Source organism: Abramis brama (assembly GCF_963993115.1).
Source record: "Abramis brama genome assembly, chromosome: 13".
Lineage (NCBI taxonomy): Eukaryota > Metazoa > Chordata > Actinopteri > Cypriniformes > Leuciscidae > Abramis > Abramis brama.
The window spans coordinates 36,154,420-36,173,013 of NC_139975.1; the positions used below are offsets into that span (position 1 = coordinate 36,154,420).

General features: G+C 39.8%; 1 protein-coding gene across 1 annotated transcript; it reads left to right on the forward strand.

Moving 5' to 3' along the window:
• Window positions 1-1,407: 1,407 nt before the first annotated feature.
• Window positions 1,408-16,741, forward strand: prelid1a (PRELI domain containing 1a). Its single transcript, XM_084132849.1, has 6 exons — window positions 1,408-1,538; window positions 11,007-11,122; window positions 13,116-13,341; window positions 14,461-14,574; window positions 15,060-15,138; window positions 16,081-16,741. The coding sequence occupies exons 2-6, from the start codon at window positions 11,031-11,033 to the stop codon at window positions 16,200-16,202; spliced, it is 633 nt and encodes a 210-aa protein (XP_083988975.1). The 5' UTR covers window positions 1,408-1,538; window positions 11,007-11,030; the 3' UTR covers window positions 16,203-16,741.
• The last annotated feature ends 1,853 nt before the right edge of the window (window positions 16,742-18,594 follow it).

Genomic DNA, 18,594 nt, shown 5'->3' on the forward strand with positions numbered 1-18,594 from the left:
AATATATTCAAGTAATTGGATCATATTGAGCTCTTCTTATTGACTGAGTAATGATGAAATTGGTTATCCACGCATTTATTAAATGATTGATCATTGTCAATTGTTTGGGTTACTATAATGAATTAAGAAGAAATGCTTAAAGATTTACTAGCAATACAAGAAATCATGTGTTCATTTCTGTTCGCATTTGAAGATCCAGTCATGTGAATGACAACCAAGAAGTGCTTTCAGTGTTTGAAGACTGAATGAACAACACTCCACGGTTACACTTCTCCCAATGCCTTGCGTTAAGAATCATGTAAATGTTCAAAACTTCATGACATTATAAATATCTGCTGCAACAAAATCTGCTGTGTTGTCCAGGCTGAGGCTGCATTGAAATACTGTAAATACCACGGCAAAACCTGACGTTAATCATTAAAGAAAATGAGTAGCCTATATGCTGAAATCGTATTACTGTTTTTAATCAATAAACAATATGTGTTGTACCAGCACCAGTAAAACAAATCGTATTACTCTGGCAAATAGGTTGAACATAAAAAAAAATGTAGGTGATTTATAGCAATTAAATAATAATAATAGCCTAATAATAATTAAAATTGAGTACTGTGGCCATCAGGAATGCACTACAACCTTTGGAACATGAAAACAAAAAACAAAACAAAAACATTTGGTGAATAACATTTTTTTTTCCCTCTAAAATAATGATGTACTGTTCAGTGCATGGAAAACATAGCCTATTGGTGACATTTAATGGGAGAGATAAAGTTGCTTATAAGAGAACTTTCAGGCAATTAATTGTATTAGGTTTGCATATGGGTATATTCAAGGGCGTAGATTTGGTTTGGTTTGGGTATGCCTCCTGATATTGTGATCATGGTATAAATATTGGGGGGGTTGTAATGCATAGATTTAAATATTGGGGGGGTTATCTCCCCCCATCCCCCCCACAAATTACGCCCCTGGGTATATTACACATTATATAGACTAAAAAAATCGCTCAGTATAATAGTATTTCCCATTCAGATCACACGTGTGAATATGTTATAAGACATTTTGCCTTTTCTAATGATTTTGTTTTGACCGAAAAGTCGAAGTTTAGTACCAATTTGATATAGCAAAACATTTTAAAAATTCAAAATGTAATATTTTTCGTTGTACAGTAAATCCCCCATGCTCGACCGCTAGAGGGTTCGGGTGTTTGATGTCCAATTCCTTGATATTTAAAGGCCCGAAACCCATTGTAGCATCTTTGCGCATACAGACTTTTCTTTTGTACACAAAACGACTCTTCTAGAACTTATGTATTTTGATTATAACCCACGTTAACATGATGTAATATTAATAATTGAAGGGTTGTGGTGGGCTCCACGTAACTCAGAGGTCCAGTGGTCTTCCGGAAGTGTCGTCACTGACTGAGTCTGACCATGACCTTCCCTCTTCTGTCACGTAGTCGTGTGTGGACGAGCCTCACGAATGATTGTGCAATGTAGGAGTAGAGAAATCACCTCGTACGACGACACACACTGTTTACTTTGGTAAGTGCTCATTCACATTTATTTCATTGGTTGTAGTTGCAGATAGATCGTCATTCAGAAAGCGAGCGACAGTCAAACATGCGTTAGCCGCGAGCTCAGCTAGCGTCCGGTTCACAGCTCATAATCAACTCTTTATTACTCTAATACGTTTGAGTACTAATACTCCTAATAATATAAAGGGTCTATTAATGGTCATAGCCGTCCATGTGTCCATTAAAGTGTGTAATTCTATGGCTGTGTGTGTTTTTAGGCACATTGTATGAACTCTGAACACTGTCTTCCTCAACAGCGTTAATCGGATTCATTGAGTTAAAAATCTAACGTTAGTCAGTTCTGGGAAATTCTTATCTAGATCTGCTTAAACCCCCCGAGCTGGTTTCTGCTCATCTTTTGTGTAGATTACCAGTGATCCGCTTGCTAAAATAGCATTCTCCAGCTGTCAGTCATCTGACATGTGTAGGTGTGCAGCTTTCAGTCATAGGCTAGGCACGTTTATTTATATAACACTTTTCATACACTATGAAATTCAAAATGCTTTACATAAAAAAAGGAATTAAAATTTCACACTATGGCAATTCAAAGTGATTTTGCATAGAAAATAAGCACAAAATAAAAGCACAGTTATAAAAGTAATGAATTAGAGTATAATGAATTAAAGTAGTAAACATATGATACATAGAATAAACTTCTCGTCTGGCAAAACTCTGGTGTATCTTATTTTGCATCTTTCAGTTTCCCCAATTATGTGGTTTATGTTTCTCTCTTACCCAATTCTCAGTGCCATTTGAGTTCAGTTTAGAATCAGAAGGAAGAATACTAGGGCTGGTCCGAATACCATTTTTTGAGCTTCGAAGCTTCGGTAGTAATGAACATCGAATATTCGAAGCTTCGGAGAGAGAGGGATGAACATATTCTTCTCTCTAAAGGCATTATTCTCTGTGTCTATGTCCGTTTGCATTCTTATTATTTCGAGAACCGTTCATCCAATCGACTTCACAAGGGAGTGCAGGTGCAATATAGATGGACACGCGAGACCCGACACATTCAGAATTAATAAACTTTTAGTAAACTACAGAACAGCGCGAGCGGGAAGCGGCGCACGTACCTCACGCGGGCAGGGCTTATATGCTCCGAGAACGGACACTGCACTAGTGATATTAAACACACACACACACACACAGGTCTGTTAAATTAAGCAATACTTTTAAGGTAGTTTCATATTTTTCTGGCTAACAAATTACTGACACAGTAAAGGGTAGATTTAAATGAAGAAAAATGAAATTTAAATAAAGAAAAACGAAATTTAAATAAAGAAAAACGAAATTTAAATAAAGAAAAAACGAAATTTAAATAAAGAAAAACGAAATTTAAATAAAGAAAAAACGAAATTTAAATAAAGAAAAAACGAAATTTAAATAAAGAAAAACGAAATTTAAATAAAGAAAAAATGAAATTTAAATAAAGAAAAATGAAATTTAAAGAAAAACGAAATTAAGTTAAATTAAAAACAAGATTAATTTAGATTGATAATAACGGGTAAAAAGGCAAATACATTTTGTTTCTATTATTCTATTTTCCACAATGTCAAAGCAACGCAGCTTAACCCAAAACACTCCCGTTGCTGGAACACTCAGGCGTCGGTTCTATTTCTAGCATGCACGCGTTTTCCGCGTGGCTCGAGCCACGCCTGAGATGCATGTCTCATGCAGGCAGTGTGCAAACTCCAACCTGTTAACATGAGAGCCGAAATAAAAACGGACATGCCACGCAGCTGAGACGATCACGCCACGCAGCCCAGCGTGTGCCGGCCTTATTCAAGCGCAAATGCCAACCGTTTTGCGGGGGATCCCGAGTGTGCAAAAAAACAAAAAACAAACAAAAAACAGAATATTCGAATGTCAAATTTTCAAATCGAATACCAACCTACCGAACGAATATTCGAATATTCGATTATTCGGGTCCAGCCTTAAAGAATACAGGGCAGTCAGTCGGACGTACAGTGGATACTCTGAGATTTTCCCATGTTGGCCAGTCTTTTCTGTGTTTTTTCCCTCAGCATGTGTATATAACTCTAGACGTCTATAGAGAGATCGATTTTCACCTCAATTGAAAAAGGTGAGCACTCACAACTTGCTCATAAATTTGATCATCCAGACCCTCGTGGTTTCCCCCACTACAGTACCATGGATTAACTAAACCCACCAGACTAGTATCCCCGTACTAATCTGGACTAGTATCCTCCCGTACTAATCTGGACTAGTATCCTCCCGTACTAATCTGGACTAGTATCCTCCCGTACTAATCTGGACTAGTATCCTCCCGTACTAATCTGGACTAGTATCATCCCGTACTAATCTGGACTAGTATCCCTGTACTAATCTGGACTAGTATCCCCGTACTAATCTGGACTAGTATCCTCCCGTACTAATCTGGACTAGTATCCTCCCGTACTAATCTGGACTAGTATCCCCGCACTAATCTGGACTAGTATCCCCGTACTAATCTGGACTAGTATCCCCGTACTAATCTGGACTAGTATCCTCCCGTACTAATCTGGACTAGTATCATCCCGTACTAATCTGGACTAGTATTCCCGTACTAATCTGGACTAGTATCCTCCCGTACTAATCTGGACTAGTATCATCCCGTACTAATCTGGACTAGTATCCCCGTACTAATCTGGACTAGTATCCCCGTACTAATCTGGACTAGTATCCCCGTACTAATCTGGACTAGTATCCCCGTACTAATCTGGACTAGTATCATCCCGTACTAATCTGGACTAGTATCATCCCGTACTAATCTGGACTAGTATTCCCGTACTAATCTGGACTAGTATCCCCGTACTAATCTGGACTAGTATCCCCGTACTAATCTGGACTAGTATCCCCGTACTAATCTGGACTAGTATCCCTCTAATCTGGACTAGTATCCCCCTAATCTGGACTAGTATTCCCGTACTAATCTGGACTAGTATCCTCCCGTACTAATCTGGACTAGTATCATCCCGTACTAATCTGGACTAGTATCCCCGTACTAATCTGGACTAGTATCCCCGTACTAATCTGGACTAGTATCCCCGTACTAATCTGGACTAGTATCCCCGTACTAATCTGGACTAGTATCATCCCGTACTAATCTGGACTAGTATCATCCCAGTATTCCCGTACTAATCTGGACTAGTATCATCCCGTACTAATCTGGACTACTATCCCTGTACTAATCTGGACTAGTATCCCCCTAATCTGGACTACTATCCCCATACTAATCTGGACTAGTATCCCTCTAATCTGGACTAGTATCCCCCTAATCTGGACTACCATCCCTGTACTAATCTGGACTACTATCCCCATACTAATCTGGACTAGTATCCCTCTAATCTGGACTAGTATCCCCGTACTAATCTGGACTAGTATCCCCGTACTAATCTGGACTAGTATCCTCCCGTACTAATCTGGACTAGTATCCCCGTACTAATCTGGACTAGTATCCCTCTAATCTGGACTAGTATCCCCTAACTAATCTGGACTAGTATCCCCCTAATCTGGACTACTATCCCTGTACTAATCTGGACTAGTATCCCCTTAATCTGGACTACTATCCCCATACTAATCTGGACTAGTATCCCTCTAATCTGGACTAGTATCCCCCTAATCTGGACTACCATCCCTGTACTAATCTGGACTACTATCCCCATACTAATCTGGACTAGTATCCCTCTAATCTGGACTAGTATCCCCGTACTAATCTGGACTAGTATCCCCGTACTAATCTGGACTAGTATCCCCCTAATCTGGACTACTATCCCTGTACTAATCTGGACTAGTATCCCCCTAATCTGGACTACTATCCCCATACTAATCTGGACTAGTATCCCTCTAATCTGGACTAGTATCCCCCTAATCTGGACTACCATCCCTGTACTAATCTGGACTACTATCCCCATACTAATCTGGACTAGTATCCCTCTAATCTGGACTAGTATCCCCGTACTAATCTGGACTAGTATCCCTGTACTAATCTGGACTAGTATCCTCCCGTACTAATCTGGACTAGTATAATCCCGTACTAATCTGGACTAGTATCCCCGTACTAATCTGGACTACTATCCCCATACTAATCTGGACTAGTATCCCTCTAATCTGGACTAGTATCCTCCCGTACTAATCTGGACTAGTATCCCCGTACTAATCTGGACTAGTATCCCTGTACTAATCTGGACTAGTATCCCCGTACTAATCTGGACTAGTATCCCCGTACTAATCTGGACTAGTATCCCTCTAATCTGGACTAGTATCCCCCTAATCTGGACTAGTATTCCCGTACTAATCTGGACTAGTATCCTCCCGTACTAATCTGGACTAGTATCATCCCGTACTAATCTGGACTAGTATCCCCGTACTAATCTGGACTAGTATCCCCGTACTAATCTGGACTAGTATCCCCGTACTAATCTGGACTAGTATCCCCGTACTAATCTGGACTAGTATCATCCCGTACTAATCTGGACTAGTATCATCCCAGTATTCCCGTACTAATCTGGACTAGTATCATCCCGTACTAATCTGGACTACTATCCCTGTACTAATCTGGACTAGTATCCCCCTAATCTGGACTACTATCCCCATACTAATCTGGACTAGTATCCCTCTAATCTGGACTAGTATCCCCCTAATCTGGACTACCATCCCTGTACTAATCTGGACTACTATCCCCATACTAATCTGGACTAGTATCCCTCTAATCTGGACTAGTATCCCCGTACTAATCTGGACTAGTATCCCCGTACTAATCTGGACTAGTATCCTCCCGTACTAATCTGGACTAGTATCCCCGTACTAATCTGGACTAGTATCCCTCTAATCTGGACTAGTATCCCCTAACTAATCTGGACTAGTATCCCCCTAATCTGGACTACTATCCCTGTACTAATCTGGACTAGTATCCCCTTAATCTGGACTACTATCCCCATACTAATCTGGACTAGTATCCCTCTAATCTGGACTAGTATCCCCCTAATCTGGACTACCATCCCTGTACTAATCTGGACTACTATCCCCATACTAATCTGGACTAGTATCCCTCTAATCTGGACTAGTATCCCCGTACTAATCTGGACTAGTATCCCCGTACTAATCTGGACTAGTATCCCCCTAATCTGGACTACTATCCCTGTACTAATCTGGACTAGTATCCCCCTAATCTGGACTACTATCCCCATACTAATCTGGACTAGTATCCCTCTAATCTGGACTAGTATCCCCCTAATCTGGACTACCATCCCTGTACTAATCTGGACTACTATCCCCATACTAATCTGGACTAGTATCCCTCTAATCTGGACTAGTATCCCCGTACTAATCTGGACTAGTATCCCTGTACTAATCTGGACTAGTATCCTCCCGTACTAATCTGGACTAGTATAATCCCGTACTAATCTGGACTAGTATCCCCGTACTAATCTGGACTACTATCCCCATACTAATCTGGACTAGTATCCCTCTAATCTGGACTAGTATCCTCCCGTACTAATCTGGACTAGTATCCCCGTACTAATCTGGACTAGTATCCCTGTACTAATCTGGACTAGTATCCCCGTACTAATCTGGACTAGTATCCCCGTACTAATCTGGACTAGTATCCCCCTAATCTGGACTAGTATCCCCGTACTAATCTGGACTAGTATCCCCCTAATCTGGACTAGTATCCCCCTAATCTGGACTAGTATCCCCTAACTAATCTGGACTAGTATCCCCCTAATCTGGACTACTATCCCTGTACTAATCTGGACTAGCATCCCCCTAATCTGGACTAGTATCCCCCTAATCTGGACTAGTATCCCCTAACTAATCTGGACTAGTATCCCCCTAATCTGGACTACTATCCCTGTACTAATCTGGACTAGCATCCCCCTAATCTGGACTAGTATCCCCCTAATCTGGAATAGTATCCCCGCACTAATCTGGACTAGTATCCCCCTAATCTGGAATAGTATCCCCGCACTAATCTGGACTAGTATCCCCCTAATCTGGACTACTATCCCTGTACTAATCTGGACTAGTATCCCCCTAATCTGGACTACTGTCCCTGTAGTAATCTGGACTAGTAACCCCCTAATCTGGAATAGTATCCCCGCACTAATCTGGACTAGTATCCCCCTAATCTGAAATAGTATCACCTAACTAATCTGGACTAGTATCCCCCTAATCTGGAATAGTATCACCTAACTAATCTGGACTACTATCCCTGTACTAATCTGGACTAGTATCCCCCTAATCTGGACTACTATCCCTGTACTAATCTGGACTAGTATCCCCCTAATCTGGACTACTATCCCTGTACTAATCTGGACTAGTATCACCCTAATCTGGACTACAATCCCTGTACTAATCTGGACTAGTATCCCCCTAATCTGGACTACTATCCCTGTACTAATCTGGACTAGTATCCCCTAACTAATCTGGACTAGTATCCCCTAACTAATCTGGACTAGTATCCCCGTACTAATCTGGACTAGTATCCCCGTACTAATCTGGACTAGTATCCCCGTACTAATCTGGACTACTATCCCTGTACTAATCTGGACTAGGGCTGTCAAAATTGCTCAAAAATGATGTTTGAATATTCCCTCTAAAAAAACACATATATTCGAACTATTCGAACATCTGGTTGCACATATTGTCAATGACGCACATTACGTCAATAACAAGACAAATTAATACAAAGAGACATAACTACTTGTATAGGTAGTTTATTTAAGTTTAAACATATTTGACAACGTATTACGTACACAAAAACAAGTAAATCAACTAATGGCCAAGACCGGCGCAGACCTCACTCTCGCTCACTCGCACTCGAAGGCACTCTTTCTCTCTCTCGCCCTCACCCTCATGCTGCGTTCACACCAAACGCGAATAGAGCGTCTGGCGCGAGTGATTTCAATGTTAAAGGAGTAGTTCACTTTTAAAATGAAAATTCTGTCATCATATACTCACCCTCATGTTGTTTCAAACCTGTATGAATTTCTTTCTTCTGCTGAACACAAAGGAAGATATTTAGAAGAATGTCAGTAACCTGACAGTTTTTGGGTCCCATTGACTACCATAGTATATTTAATGTCTGGTTACTGACATTCTTCTAAATATCTTCCTTTGTGTTCAGCAGAAGAAAGAAATTCATACAGGTTTGAAACAACATGAGGGTGAGTATATGATGACAGAATTTTCATTTTAAAAGTGAACTACTCCTTTAAGTAAATGTAAAAACGCGTTTACGCGCGTCTGGAGGTCTTGTGGCGCGAATGAGGCGTCACGGTCTCCGCGCGTCAATTTCGCTTCAAACTTTTGCTTTTGACGCGCGAATGGATTCAAAATGTTCAAGCGTCCAACTAGACGCTGTAGACGCGAATCCGACAGTGAACGCTCTGAGCGACCTGTGCTGTGGTAAACATGGAACTTTTCCTTGACATGAAATTGTAAATAATCAAACCAGTGGAAGCCTGCAGTGCATGAAACTGCTGTATCTAACCTACCTTATTCATGCAATATCTATTCAGTCAGTACAGTAGCCTACACTTTAGTAATGTTTCTGTTTAACGTTAACGCTTCTTCCTGTGACCTGTCCCTGACCCCTCAGGCAGCGCGCCCACTCGCAAAGCACACAGCCGCGCCTCTGCTACCGCGGGCGTTTTTCCACATTCAAATATTAATTTTCACATTCGAAATTCTGTTTTTTAAAACTATTCGAATATATATTCGAATTTAGAATATTCGTTGACAGCCCTAATCTGGACTACTATCCCTGTACTAATCTGGACTAGTATCCCCTAACTAATCTGGACTAGTATCCCCGTACTAATCTGGACTACTATCCCCTAACTAATCTGGACTAGTATCCCCGTACTAATCTGGACTACTATCCCTGTACTAATTTGGACTAGTATCCCCCTAATCTGGACAAGTATCCCCCTAATCTGGACTACTATTCCTGTACTAATCTGGACTAGTATCCCCCTAATCTGGACTAGTATCCCCCTAATCTGGACTACTATCCCTGTACTAATCTGGACTAGTATCCCCTAACTAATCTGGACTAGTATCCCCCTAATCTGGACAAGTATCCCCCTAATCTGGACTACTATTCCTGTACTAATCTGGACTAGTATCCCCCTTATCTGGACTAGTATCCCCCTAATCTGGACTACTATCCCTGTACTAATCTGGACTAGTATCCCCTAACTAATCTGGACTAGTATCCCCGTACTAATCTGGACTACTATCCCTGTACTAATTTGGACTAGTATCCCCCTAATCTGGACAAGTATCCCCCTAATCTGGACTACTATCCCTGTACTAATCTGGACTAGTATCCCCTAACTAATCTGGACTAGTATCCCCGTACTAATCTGGACTACTATCCCTGTACTAATCTGGACTAGTATCCCCCTAATCTGGACTACTATCCCCGTACTAATCTGGACTAGTATCCCCTAACTAATCTGGACTAGTATCCCCGTACTAATCTGGACTACTATCCCTGTACTAATTTGGACTAGTATCCCCCTAATCTGGACAAGTATCCCCCTAATCTGGACTACTATCCCTGTACTAATCTGGACTAGTATCCCCCTAATCTGGACTAGTATCCCCCTAATCTGGACTAGTATCCCCCTAATCTGGACTACTATCCCTGAACTAATCTGGACTACTATCCCTGTACTAATCTGGACTAGTATCCCCATAATCTGGACTAGTATCCCCATAATCTGGACTAGTATCCCTGTACCAGTCACCACAGTGTTCCTTTGACCATCATGAGTAAATCCCCCTCCGGTACTTTTTAAAAATTTAGACCGTTATAAAAAGAATTAAAAGAGATAAACTGGTAAAACACTGGTGGATCATTTTAACATCAATAATTTTGTACAGCTGAATTTATGTTTGTCTCTTATCCAATTTTCAGGGCCATTTGAGTTTAGAATCAAAAGGTGGATGCAGAGATAAAACACAGTGTAATCAGTCGGATGCACAGTGGCACAGCGCTCATTCAGTAAATGCACAGCTGAACTGAAGTGTTTTGAGTCTGGATTTGAATGTGACTAGTGTAGGAGCGTATCTGATCTCTTCTGGAAGCTGGTTCCAGCATAATAGCTAAAAGCGGACTCGCCTTGCTTAGAGTGAACCCTTGGTATTTCTAGCTGATGTGATCCTAATGATCTGAGTGATCTGTTAGGTTTATTCAGTGAGCATATCTGCAGTGTATTGAGGTCCTAGGCCATTGAGTGATTTATATACCAGTAATAGTACTTTATATATATATTCATAATGTTATTTATTATTATGTATATCTGCCATTCCATTGATCAGGTTATGCACATGCAGTCATATACCAGAGTTAAGAGTTGCCCATGCCTGTCTTAAAGATATCGTTTAGATCTCAATTATTAGCTGTTTTTGTCTTTTGTTTCAGTTTTTAACAGGTTGAGCGGGAACAATGGTGAAGTATTTCAGCTGTACAGGCTTTCTGAAGAGCTCATGGGACCAAGTGTTTCTGGCGTTCTGGCAGAGATACCCCAACCCTTACAGGTGCAGTTACAACACACATTCATCATGTTATTATATATTATTATACCCCAACCCTTACAGGTGCAGTTACAACACATATTCATCATGTTATTATATATTATTATACCCCAACCCTTACAGGTGCAGTTACAACACACATTCATCATGTTATTATATATTATTATACCCCAACCCTTACAGGTGCAGTTACAACACATATTCATCATGTTATTATATATTATTATACCCCAACCCTTACAGGTGCAGTTACAACACACATTCATCATGTTATTATATATTATTATACCCCAACCCTTACAGGTGCTGTTACAACACACATTCATCATGTTATTATATATTATTATACCCCAACCCTTACAGGTGCTGTTACAACACATATTCATCATGTTATTATATATTATTATACCCCAACCCTTACAGGTGCTGTTACAACACACATTCATCATGTTATTATATATTATTATACCCCAACCCTTACAGGTGCTGTTACAACACACATTCATCATGTTATTATATATTATTATACCCCAACCCTTACAGGTGCTGTTACAACACATATTCATCATGTTATTATATATTATTATACCCCAACCCTTACAGGTGCTGTTACAACACATATTCATCATGTTATTATATATTATTATACCCCAATCCTTACAGGTGCAGTTACAACACATATTCATCATGTTATTATATAGTATTATACCCCAACCCTTACAGGTGCAGTTACAACACACATTCATCATGTTATTATATATTATTATACCCCAACCCTTACAGGTGCTGTAACAACACACATTTATTTATTTATTTATTGTTTATTTAAGAGGGACAATGCATATTAATGAACATCTTAGCTTTTCAGCAGTGTAAATATGTCAGAGTTAGCCCATAGGGCTACTTTACATCTGTAGTCCCCCGTCAGGTCATCACAGTATCAAATAACAAAACTAAACACTAAATATAATACAACGTAATTACAAGACGCCATAAAAGTCAACAAACATATTATACAAGATACGAGATACCACAGCTTTCAGACAGGGCATCTAATACAGAATACAAAATACAAGATACACATACATATTTATATAACCAGTAAAGTGCTATTCTATATGTTCCAAGCAATTTATGACAAAATACTAACAAACATAATAAGTGCCGGGTTTAGTTTGATATACACACATATAACCAAACAGTATCATAAAAAATGCCCAAACGACTACATTACAAACGACTAGTCGCCCAAACGACTACATCATGTTATTATATATTATTATACCCCAACCCTTACAGGTGCTGTAACAACACACATTCATCATGTTATTATATATTATTATACCCCAACCCTTACAGGTGCAGTTACAATACATATAAACATTTTCTAGTTGTATTTTTCTTTTTCTTTAAAAAAAATTTGATTTCATATATTTTTATTTAATGTATACTATGGTCTGTCTGAATACTGGATTCTGATTGGCTGGAAGGTGTCATAAAACAGTTTAATGCACAGGTATTTCCAGTCAGTTTAATCACCGGTCTTTATGAATGCGTTGCTTTGATTGATATGCGACACGCATGTCACTCACATGCGTCACACACTCACAAACGCGTTCTAACGAGTCGTAACTAATGAAAATAATCGCTTTTATCCTTCTGGTCAAATATTGCACTGCAATATATATATATATATATATATATATATATATATATATATATATTTGATAGATAGATAGATAATATTATTATTTTATAACCATTGTATATTTAATTTAATTTAGTTTTTCTTTTTGTATTCCCCAGTAATCATGTTTTATTGGAAGACATCATATTTAAAATATCCTGAGTTCCTTTAGATGTAACTTTTTAAGTATTTTTATTTTGATGAATTTATTAATTTTTAACATAAAGATAGCTTTTGTGTGTTGGATATCTCAAGAATCAGCGTTTTTAACTTTGTATGTTTAACTTAATTCATTTTTTTATTTTACAGTAATCATGTTTTAACGGAAGACATCATATTTCGGGAAGTCACTCCAGACAACTGCCTGATGTCCAGACGTCTCTTGACCAAAACCAGCCGGGCTCCTCGCTGGGCGGAGAGGTTTCTGCCCGCACACATGGCCCAGAAGGCCTACATCATCGAGGACTCAGTGGTGGACCCTCAGGGCCGGACCATGACCACCCTCACCTGGAACATCAGCCACGCTCGAGTGATGGTGCGCCGTCTCACACACACACACACACACACACACACACACACACACACACACACACACACACACACACACACACACAGCTGCTCCACAACACGTCTGATAACACCCCCCCAAATCACAAGCGTTCAGATTTTACACAAACACAATGAAGACTATTTTTAGAGCCATTAATATGTTGTGCATTCTGACAGTACTTTCATTACAATAAGCACTTAATTTCCCCTTTTTATTTCTGAAATGGAACAAAAACTGACTAATTATAGCTGATAATTTAAATAAAATAAACATTGTGTCTAGATTTCCGTTACTGCATTACAGTAGAATAATTAGAGTTTATTAAATAAAACATTTGAATCGATGAAAAAAATAAGAGTCGGGGTGGAAATATTTGAAATATGACAAACATGAGATGACAGTGACCAAGAGCTGCTTTAAAGAGGACCTGTGATGCTCTTTCACACAGTCTTGGTGTTTCAGGCTCTACTAGAGCAGGTTTTCCTGCTTGAATGTTGATTATTTTCCTCATATTCTCCATTGTTGCGGCTCCTCTCTTCCCAGTCTGTCAGTAACGCTCTGTTCAGTTCCTGTCTCTATGAAGCCCCTCCTTCTGAAAAGCACACTGTGCTCTGATTGGTCGGCTGGAGCAGTGTGTTGTGATTGGTCGAACGCTTCGAGTGTGTTTGGGAAATGTCCCGCCTCTTACCATAACCACCAGTTTAACACACTACTAACTAACTCAAGCAGGCCCCGCCCCTTTATTCTGCGCATTAATTATTATAATGAGGAATATTGTGACGTGTTCGTTCCCGGAAGAAACTCAAGACTACAATGGAGGCGTTTCAGGAGTTCAGAAACACTGACACTGATATAGAGAAGAACTCAAACAGCAACATCACACACTAAACAGATGAACATGGACAAAAGCAGAATATGTCCTCTTTAAAGACTCTTCTATGAAGGATATCATTGTCCGATATATATAAAGAAAGACTAATAATTGCTAGTGCATGAGTAAATATAGTTATTTTAAACATGTTTAGATTCCTGCTTAGTTGAATTATTAACTGTCCTGATTAGACATGAGCTACAGGAGGTTAACTGTGTGTTTTGTGTGTGCAGAGCGTGGAGGAGCGGTGTGTGTATAAAGTGAACCCTGAGAACAGCAGCTGGACGGAGATCGAGAGAGAGGCCTGGATTTCCTCCAAGCTGTACGGCCTCTCTAAAGCTGTGCAGGTCAGCGAGTGTGTGTTGATCTCCAAGAAAGATTTTATTATTTATTATTAGCAATGAAATCATGATTTAAAAAAAAAATCAGGATTCTTTGATGATTAGAAATTTTAAAAGAACAGCATTTATTTGAAATATAAATATTTAGGAACTTTATAAATGTCTTGACTGTCTCTTTTTTTTAATCCCTTTATTTTCATTTTCTTAAAGACAACACACACGCACAATGCCACCAAAACAGTAATTATACATGAAAATAACTTTTCTAAGCAGTGCCATTGTACAGGCTACTTTGAGCTAGGTACTTCCAGCTTTTAGAGAGATTTATCACAGCAGTGTGTGTGATCCGTTTACATGCATTTGAGGAACAGTCTGCAGTCTGGATGGATGGATGTTCATGTGTGGTGTTTAGTTTGCAGTTCAATTGCCTCACTGTATGCTTGCCAGAAGAAATCTATTCAAAGTGCTTTCCATCTTTATCCCATTTTCAGGAATTCGGACTTGCCCGGTTTAAGAGCAACGTTACCAAGACCATGAAAGGCTTTGAGTTCATCCTGGCCAAGATGCAAGGTAAGATGCCAGCTGGAGCTCAAGCAGTGCAGGAGCTGTTTAAAGGAGGACTTCACTTCAGAATTAACATTTCATGATAATTTACTCCAAGATGATGTTCATGTCTGTCTTTCTTCAGTGGAAAAAAAAGGTTTTTGAGGAAAACACTCCAGGATTTCCTCCATATAGTGTCTTCAATGGGGTCCAACGGGTCGAAGGTCCAGATGTGAGTTTCAGTGCAGCTTCAAAGTCTCGACACGATCCAGCCGAGGAATAAGAGTCTTATCTAGACAAACCAGCGGACATTTTAGAACAGAAATAAACATTTATATACTTTTATCCACGAATGCTGGTCTTGCTCTAGCTGTGATGCGACACACATTACATAATCAGGTTGAAAGGTCAAGCGTGACATAGGTGTAAGAACAGACCCAGTGTTTACAACGCCAACGTGCAAAGACTGAGTCAAATGCTATTTACAAAAAAATAAATAAATGAAAGGTAAAACAACGATGTTGGAAGCTGGAGGAGAAAATGAGATTGAGTTTTTCGCCCTACATTTATAAACCGGAACACGCTTGACCTTTCACCCTGATTACGTAATGTGTGGCGCATCACAGCTAGTGCAAGACCAGCATTTGTGGATAAAAGTATATAAATGTTTATTTCTGTTATTAAATGTCCGCTGGTTTGTCTAGATAAGACTCTTATTCCTCGGCTGGATCGTGTCGAGACTTTGAAGCTGCACTGAAACTCACATCTGGACCTTCGACCCGTTGGACCCCATTGAGGACACTATATGGAGAAAATCCTGGAGTGTTTTCCTCAAAAACCTTCATTTCTTTAAGACTGGAGAAAGAAAGACATGAACATCTTGGATGACGTGGGAGTGAGTAAATGATCAGGAAATGTTAATTGTGAAGTGAACTACTGCTTTAACTGTTGTATGTGGTTCTCCTGCAGGTGAAACTCCCTCACGGACGCTAGCAGAGACCGCGACGGTGAAGGCTCGCGAAACTGCGCTCGCGGCTAAAGTGAAGGCTAAGGATTTAGCCTCTCAAGCGCAGAAGAAGCAGTATGTATGATGAAGAAACACACGGCTCTTCCAGCCCTAACGGCTCGTGTCATTCCCACACATTTGGACGTGAGAGGCATTTACCTCTGGATCTCAGTATGGATTTAGTGAAACCAATGTGCTTTTCGACTGAAATTCTCCAGTGAACTCGGTTTAATGCGGCAACTTCCTCCTCCTGCTTCATCAAGTCAGATTTACATGAGACTTTGCATTGTTGTGATTGCTAAATTAATTTTTTCTGATTTTGCTGTATTTCCATCAGTGTCTCCTTGAATCTTCATATTCACTCAATGTGATTCGCTGCTTCAAATTGAAGTTCTATCATTGACGGTCCATGGTTCCAGCAGTCATTGCCGGCGCGATTACAAGTGAATTATTGTAAAAATAATTCATAATTAGGGCTTGTGAAAGTTGTCTCAGAATGCCAGATGTCGAGTGTTTGAAACAAGAAATGCATTTAATGCAAAGGTGAGATAGCTTATATAATGTTTTATAGCTCTTAACAATTGTTCAACCGTTACCACCAATAAATCTTTTCTATACATCTGACATATTGTTCTCTTATTTGTGATTTCCTTTGCACTGTGATCACTATTGTTATGAATGAATGCCAGTGTTTGTAACACTAAAGCATGAAAGGGAAGTTGCGTTGGTCTTTTCTCCTCTATAGTGTCGTATATCCGAGTGAAACGCTTCTGGAACAAGAACAAATGTGGGCGGGGCTTGATTGTGTCTGTGGGGAATTGATTGGATGGTTGTGGTTTGCTATTGGCTGATCTCATGTGAGTGACAGGTTATAGCCCCGCCCACGTCATCAGAGAAGAGAAGAGATGCTGCAAGAGGAACTTATTCTGAGTCGAGATTACCAGGAACATGAGTTTAAAGGTATGTTCCCACAATAAGGATGCAGTCGAAACCCTTGACTGATCCCTGTTCACATGGACCCGCGAAAACGACAAAAAGTTGTTGTCGTCACTCATCAAGAAACACCACATGCCTTGTGTAGCCCCGCCCCTTTTCAGCACGGCATTCCCGTGGCATGATGGTAAAATCTGACGGATTTATGAAGGAACCGCTTCCTGGTCTGCTGACATTTGTCATGACATTGCTTCAAACATTACAATGCTCAGGATAACTTTCGTTAACTTTATAATAAGTAAATCCATTTCATCAACTAATTATTCTTCGACAGCGATGTCGCAAAAGCGAAGTCCAGAGACAATATCCTAAAGAATATCACGCTTGTTTGTCTTTACACTGAACTACGTAACATGCATGACGTCACTGTTTTCACAAATTCGCTGTTTTTATGGTTTCATGGAGAGGATAACAGGAACGTTTTCAAAAACTTTCACTTTGAGACTCTGATTTCAAAAGCTTTCAGGCCTCCAAAACGCTGTTGTCGTGTAAATGTACTGCAAAATCGTACAAGTTTTTAGTTGAAAATGGTGTCGCGTAAACTAAAACAAAAATAATGTGCACAGATAAATCATTTCAGTAACACTATGGCAACACTTTAATTAACAGTGTCCTTGTTACATATGTTACATGTACTTACCATAGTAATAACAGTAAATTATGCATAATTACATGTTACTAACCCTCAACCAAAGGCCGTGTGTCCGCCAAAGCGTTTTTTGCTCATTTGCATATTCATAGAACCACGAATACTAAATGAGGCAAGGGTGTTTGAACATAAAAGGCAAAAAGGTTTTGAAATTGTCAGTGCATGTCGGTGTGAAGCTCCGCCCCCTGTGCCGGGAGCAGCAGCTCATTTGCATTTAAAGGAACAGACACAAAACTGCATTTTTGCTCACCCTCAAAAACTGACAATTTTAACATGTTATATAAAAATATCTGGGGGATTTTTTGAGCTAAACTTCACACACACACTCTGGGGACATCAGAGACTTATTATGACCGCCGCTAGCGTAGCTAGCGAAAGCGGTCATATAGGGATTGTCAAAGTTTTTTTTTTTTTTTTTTTTTGTCATCTACTGAATTTTTCGTCAACGATACCAGGGACACCGAAACACCGGGGAACATGAAATTTGGTGGGCATGTAGCCCCACTAGACTTTTACGGAAAAATTTCGTTTGGTCCCCGGGGGCCACTCCCCCCCCGCGCTGGGCCCCCCCAAACCCAAAAAATGCAGTTTTTCCTAAATAACTACCTGAACCGTGGCACCGAGGATGAAGAAATTTTTATGGTATGTTGCTCTTAAGGGCCCACATCAACCTAGCCCATAATCACTCATTTGTGATTTGCGCCCCTCCCATAAAAAATGAAAATGCAATATTATTCTGCTTTAATCGCCCCTATCTTCAGTTGAGATGTTCAGAACTGCACCATATTTCATGTGTATGATTAACTTGACATCCTCTGGGGGTATGCTAAGTTTC

Excerpts from the sequence above, each read along its gene's own strand:
- prelid1a (XM_084132849.1), top strand. The coding sequence starts at position 11,031 with ATGGTGAAGTATTTCAGCTGTACAGGCTTTCTGAAGAGCTCATGGGAC. Across the intron at positions 14,575-15,059 it reads GCCTCTCTAAAGCTGTGCAG|GAATTCGGACTTGCCCGGTT; the intron begins GTCAGCGAGTGT and ends TCCCATTTTCAG. Across the intron at positions 15,139-16,080 it reads CATCCTGGCCAAGATGCAAG|GTGAAACTCCCTCACGGACG; the intron begins GTAAGATGCCAG and ends GTTCTCCTGCAG.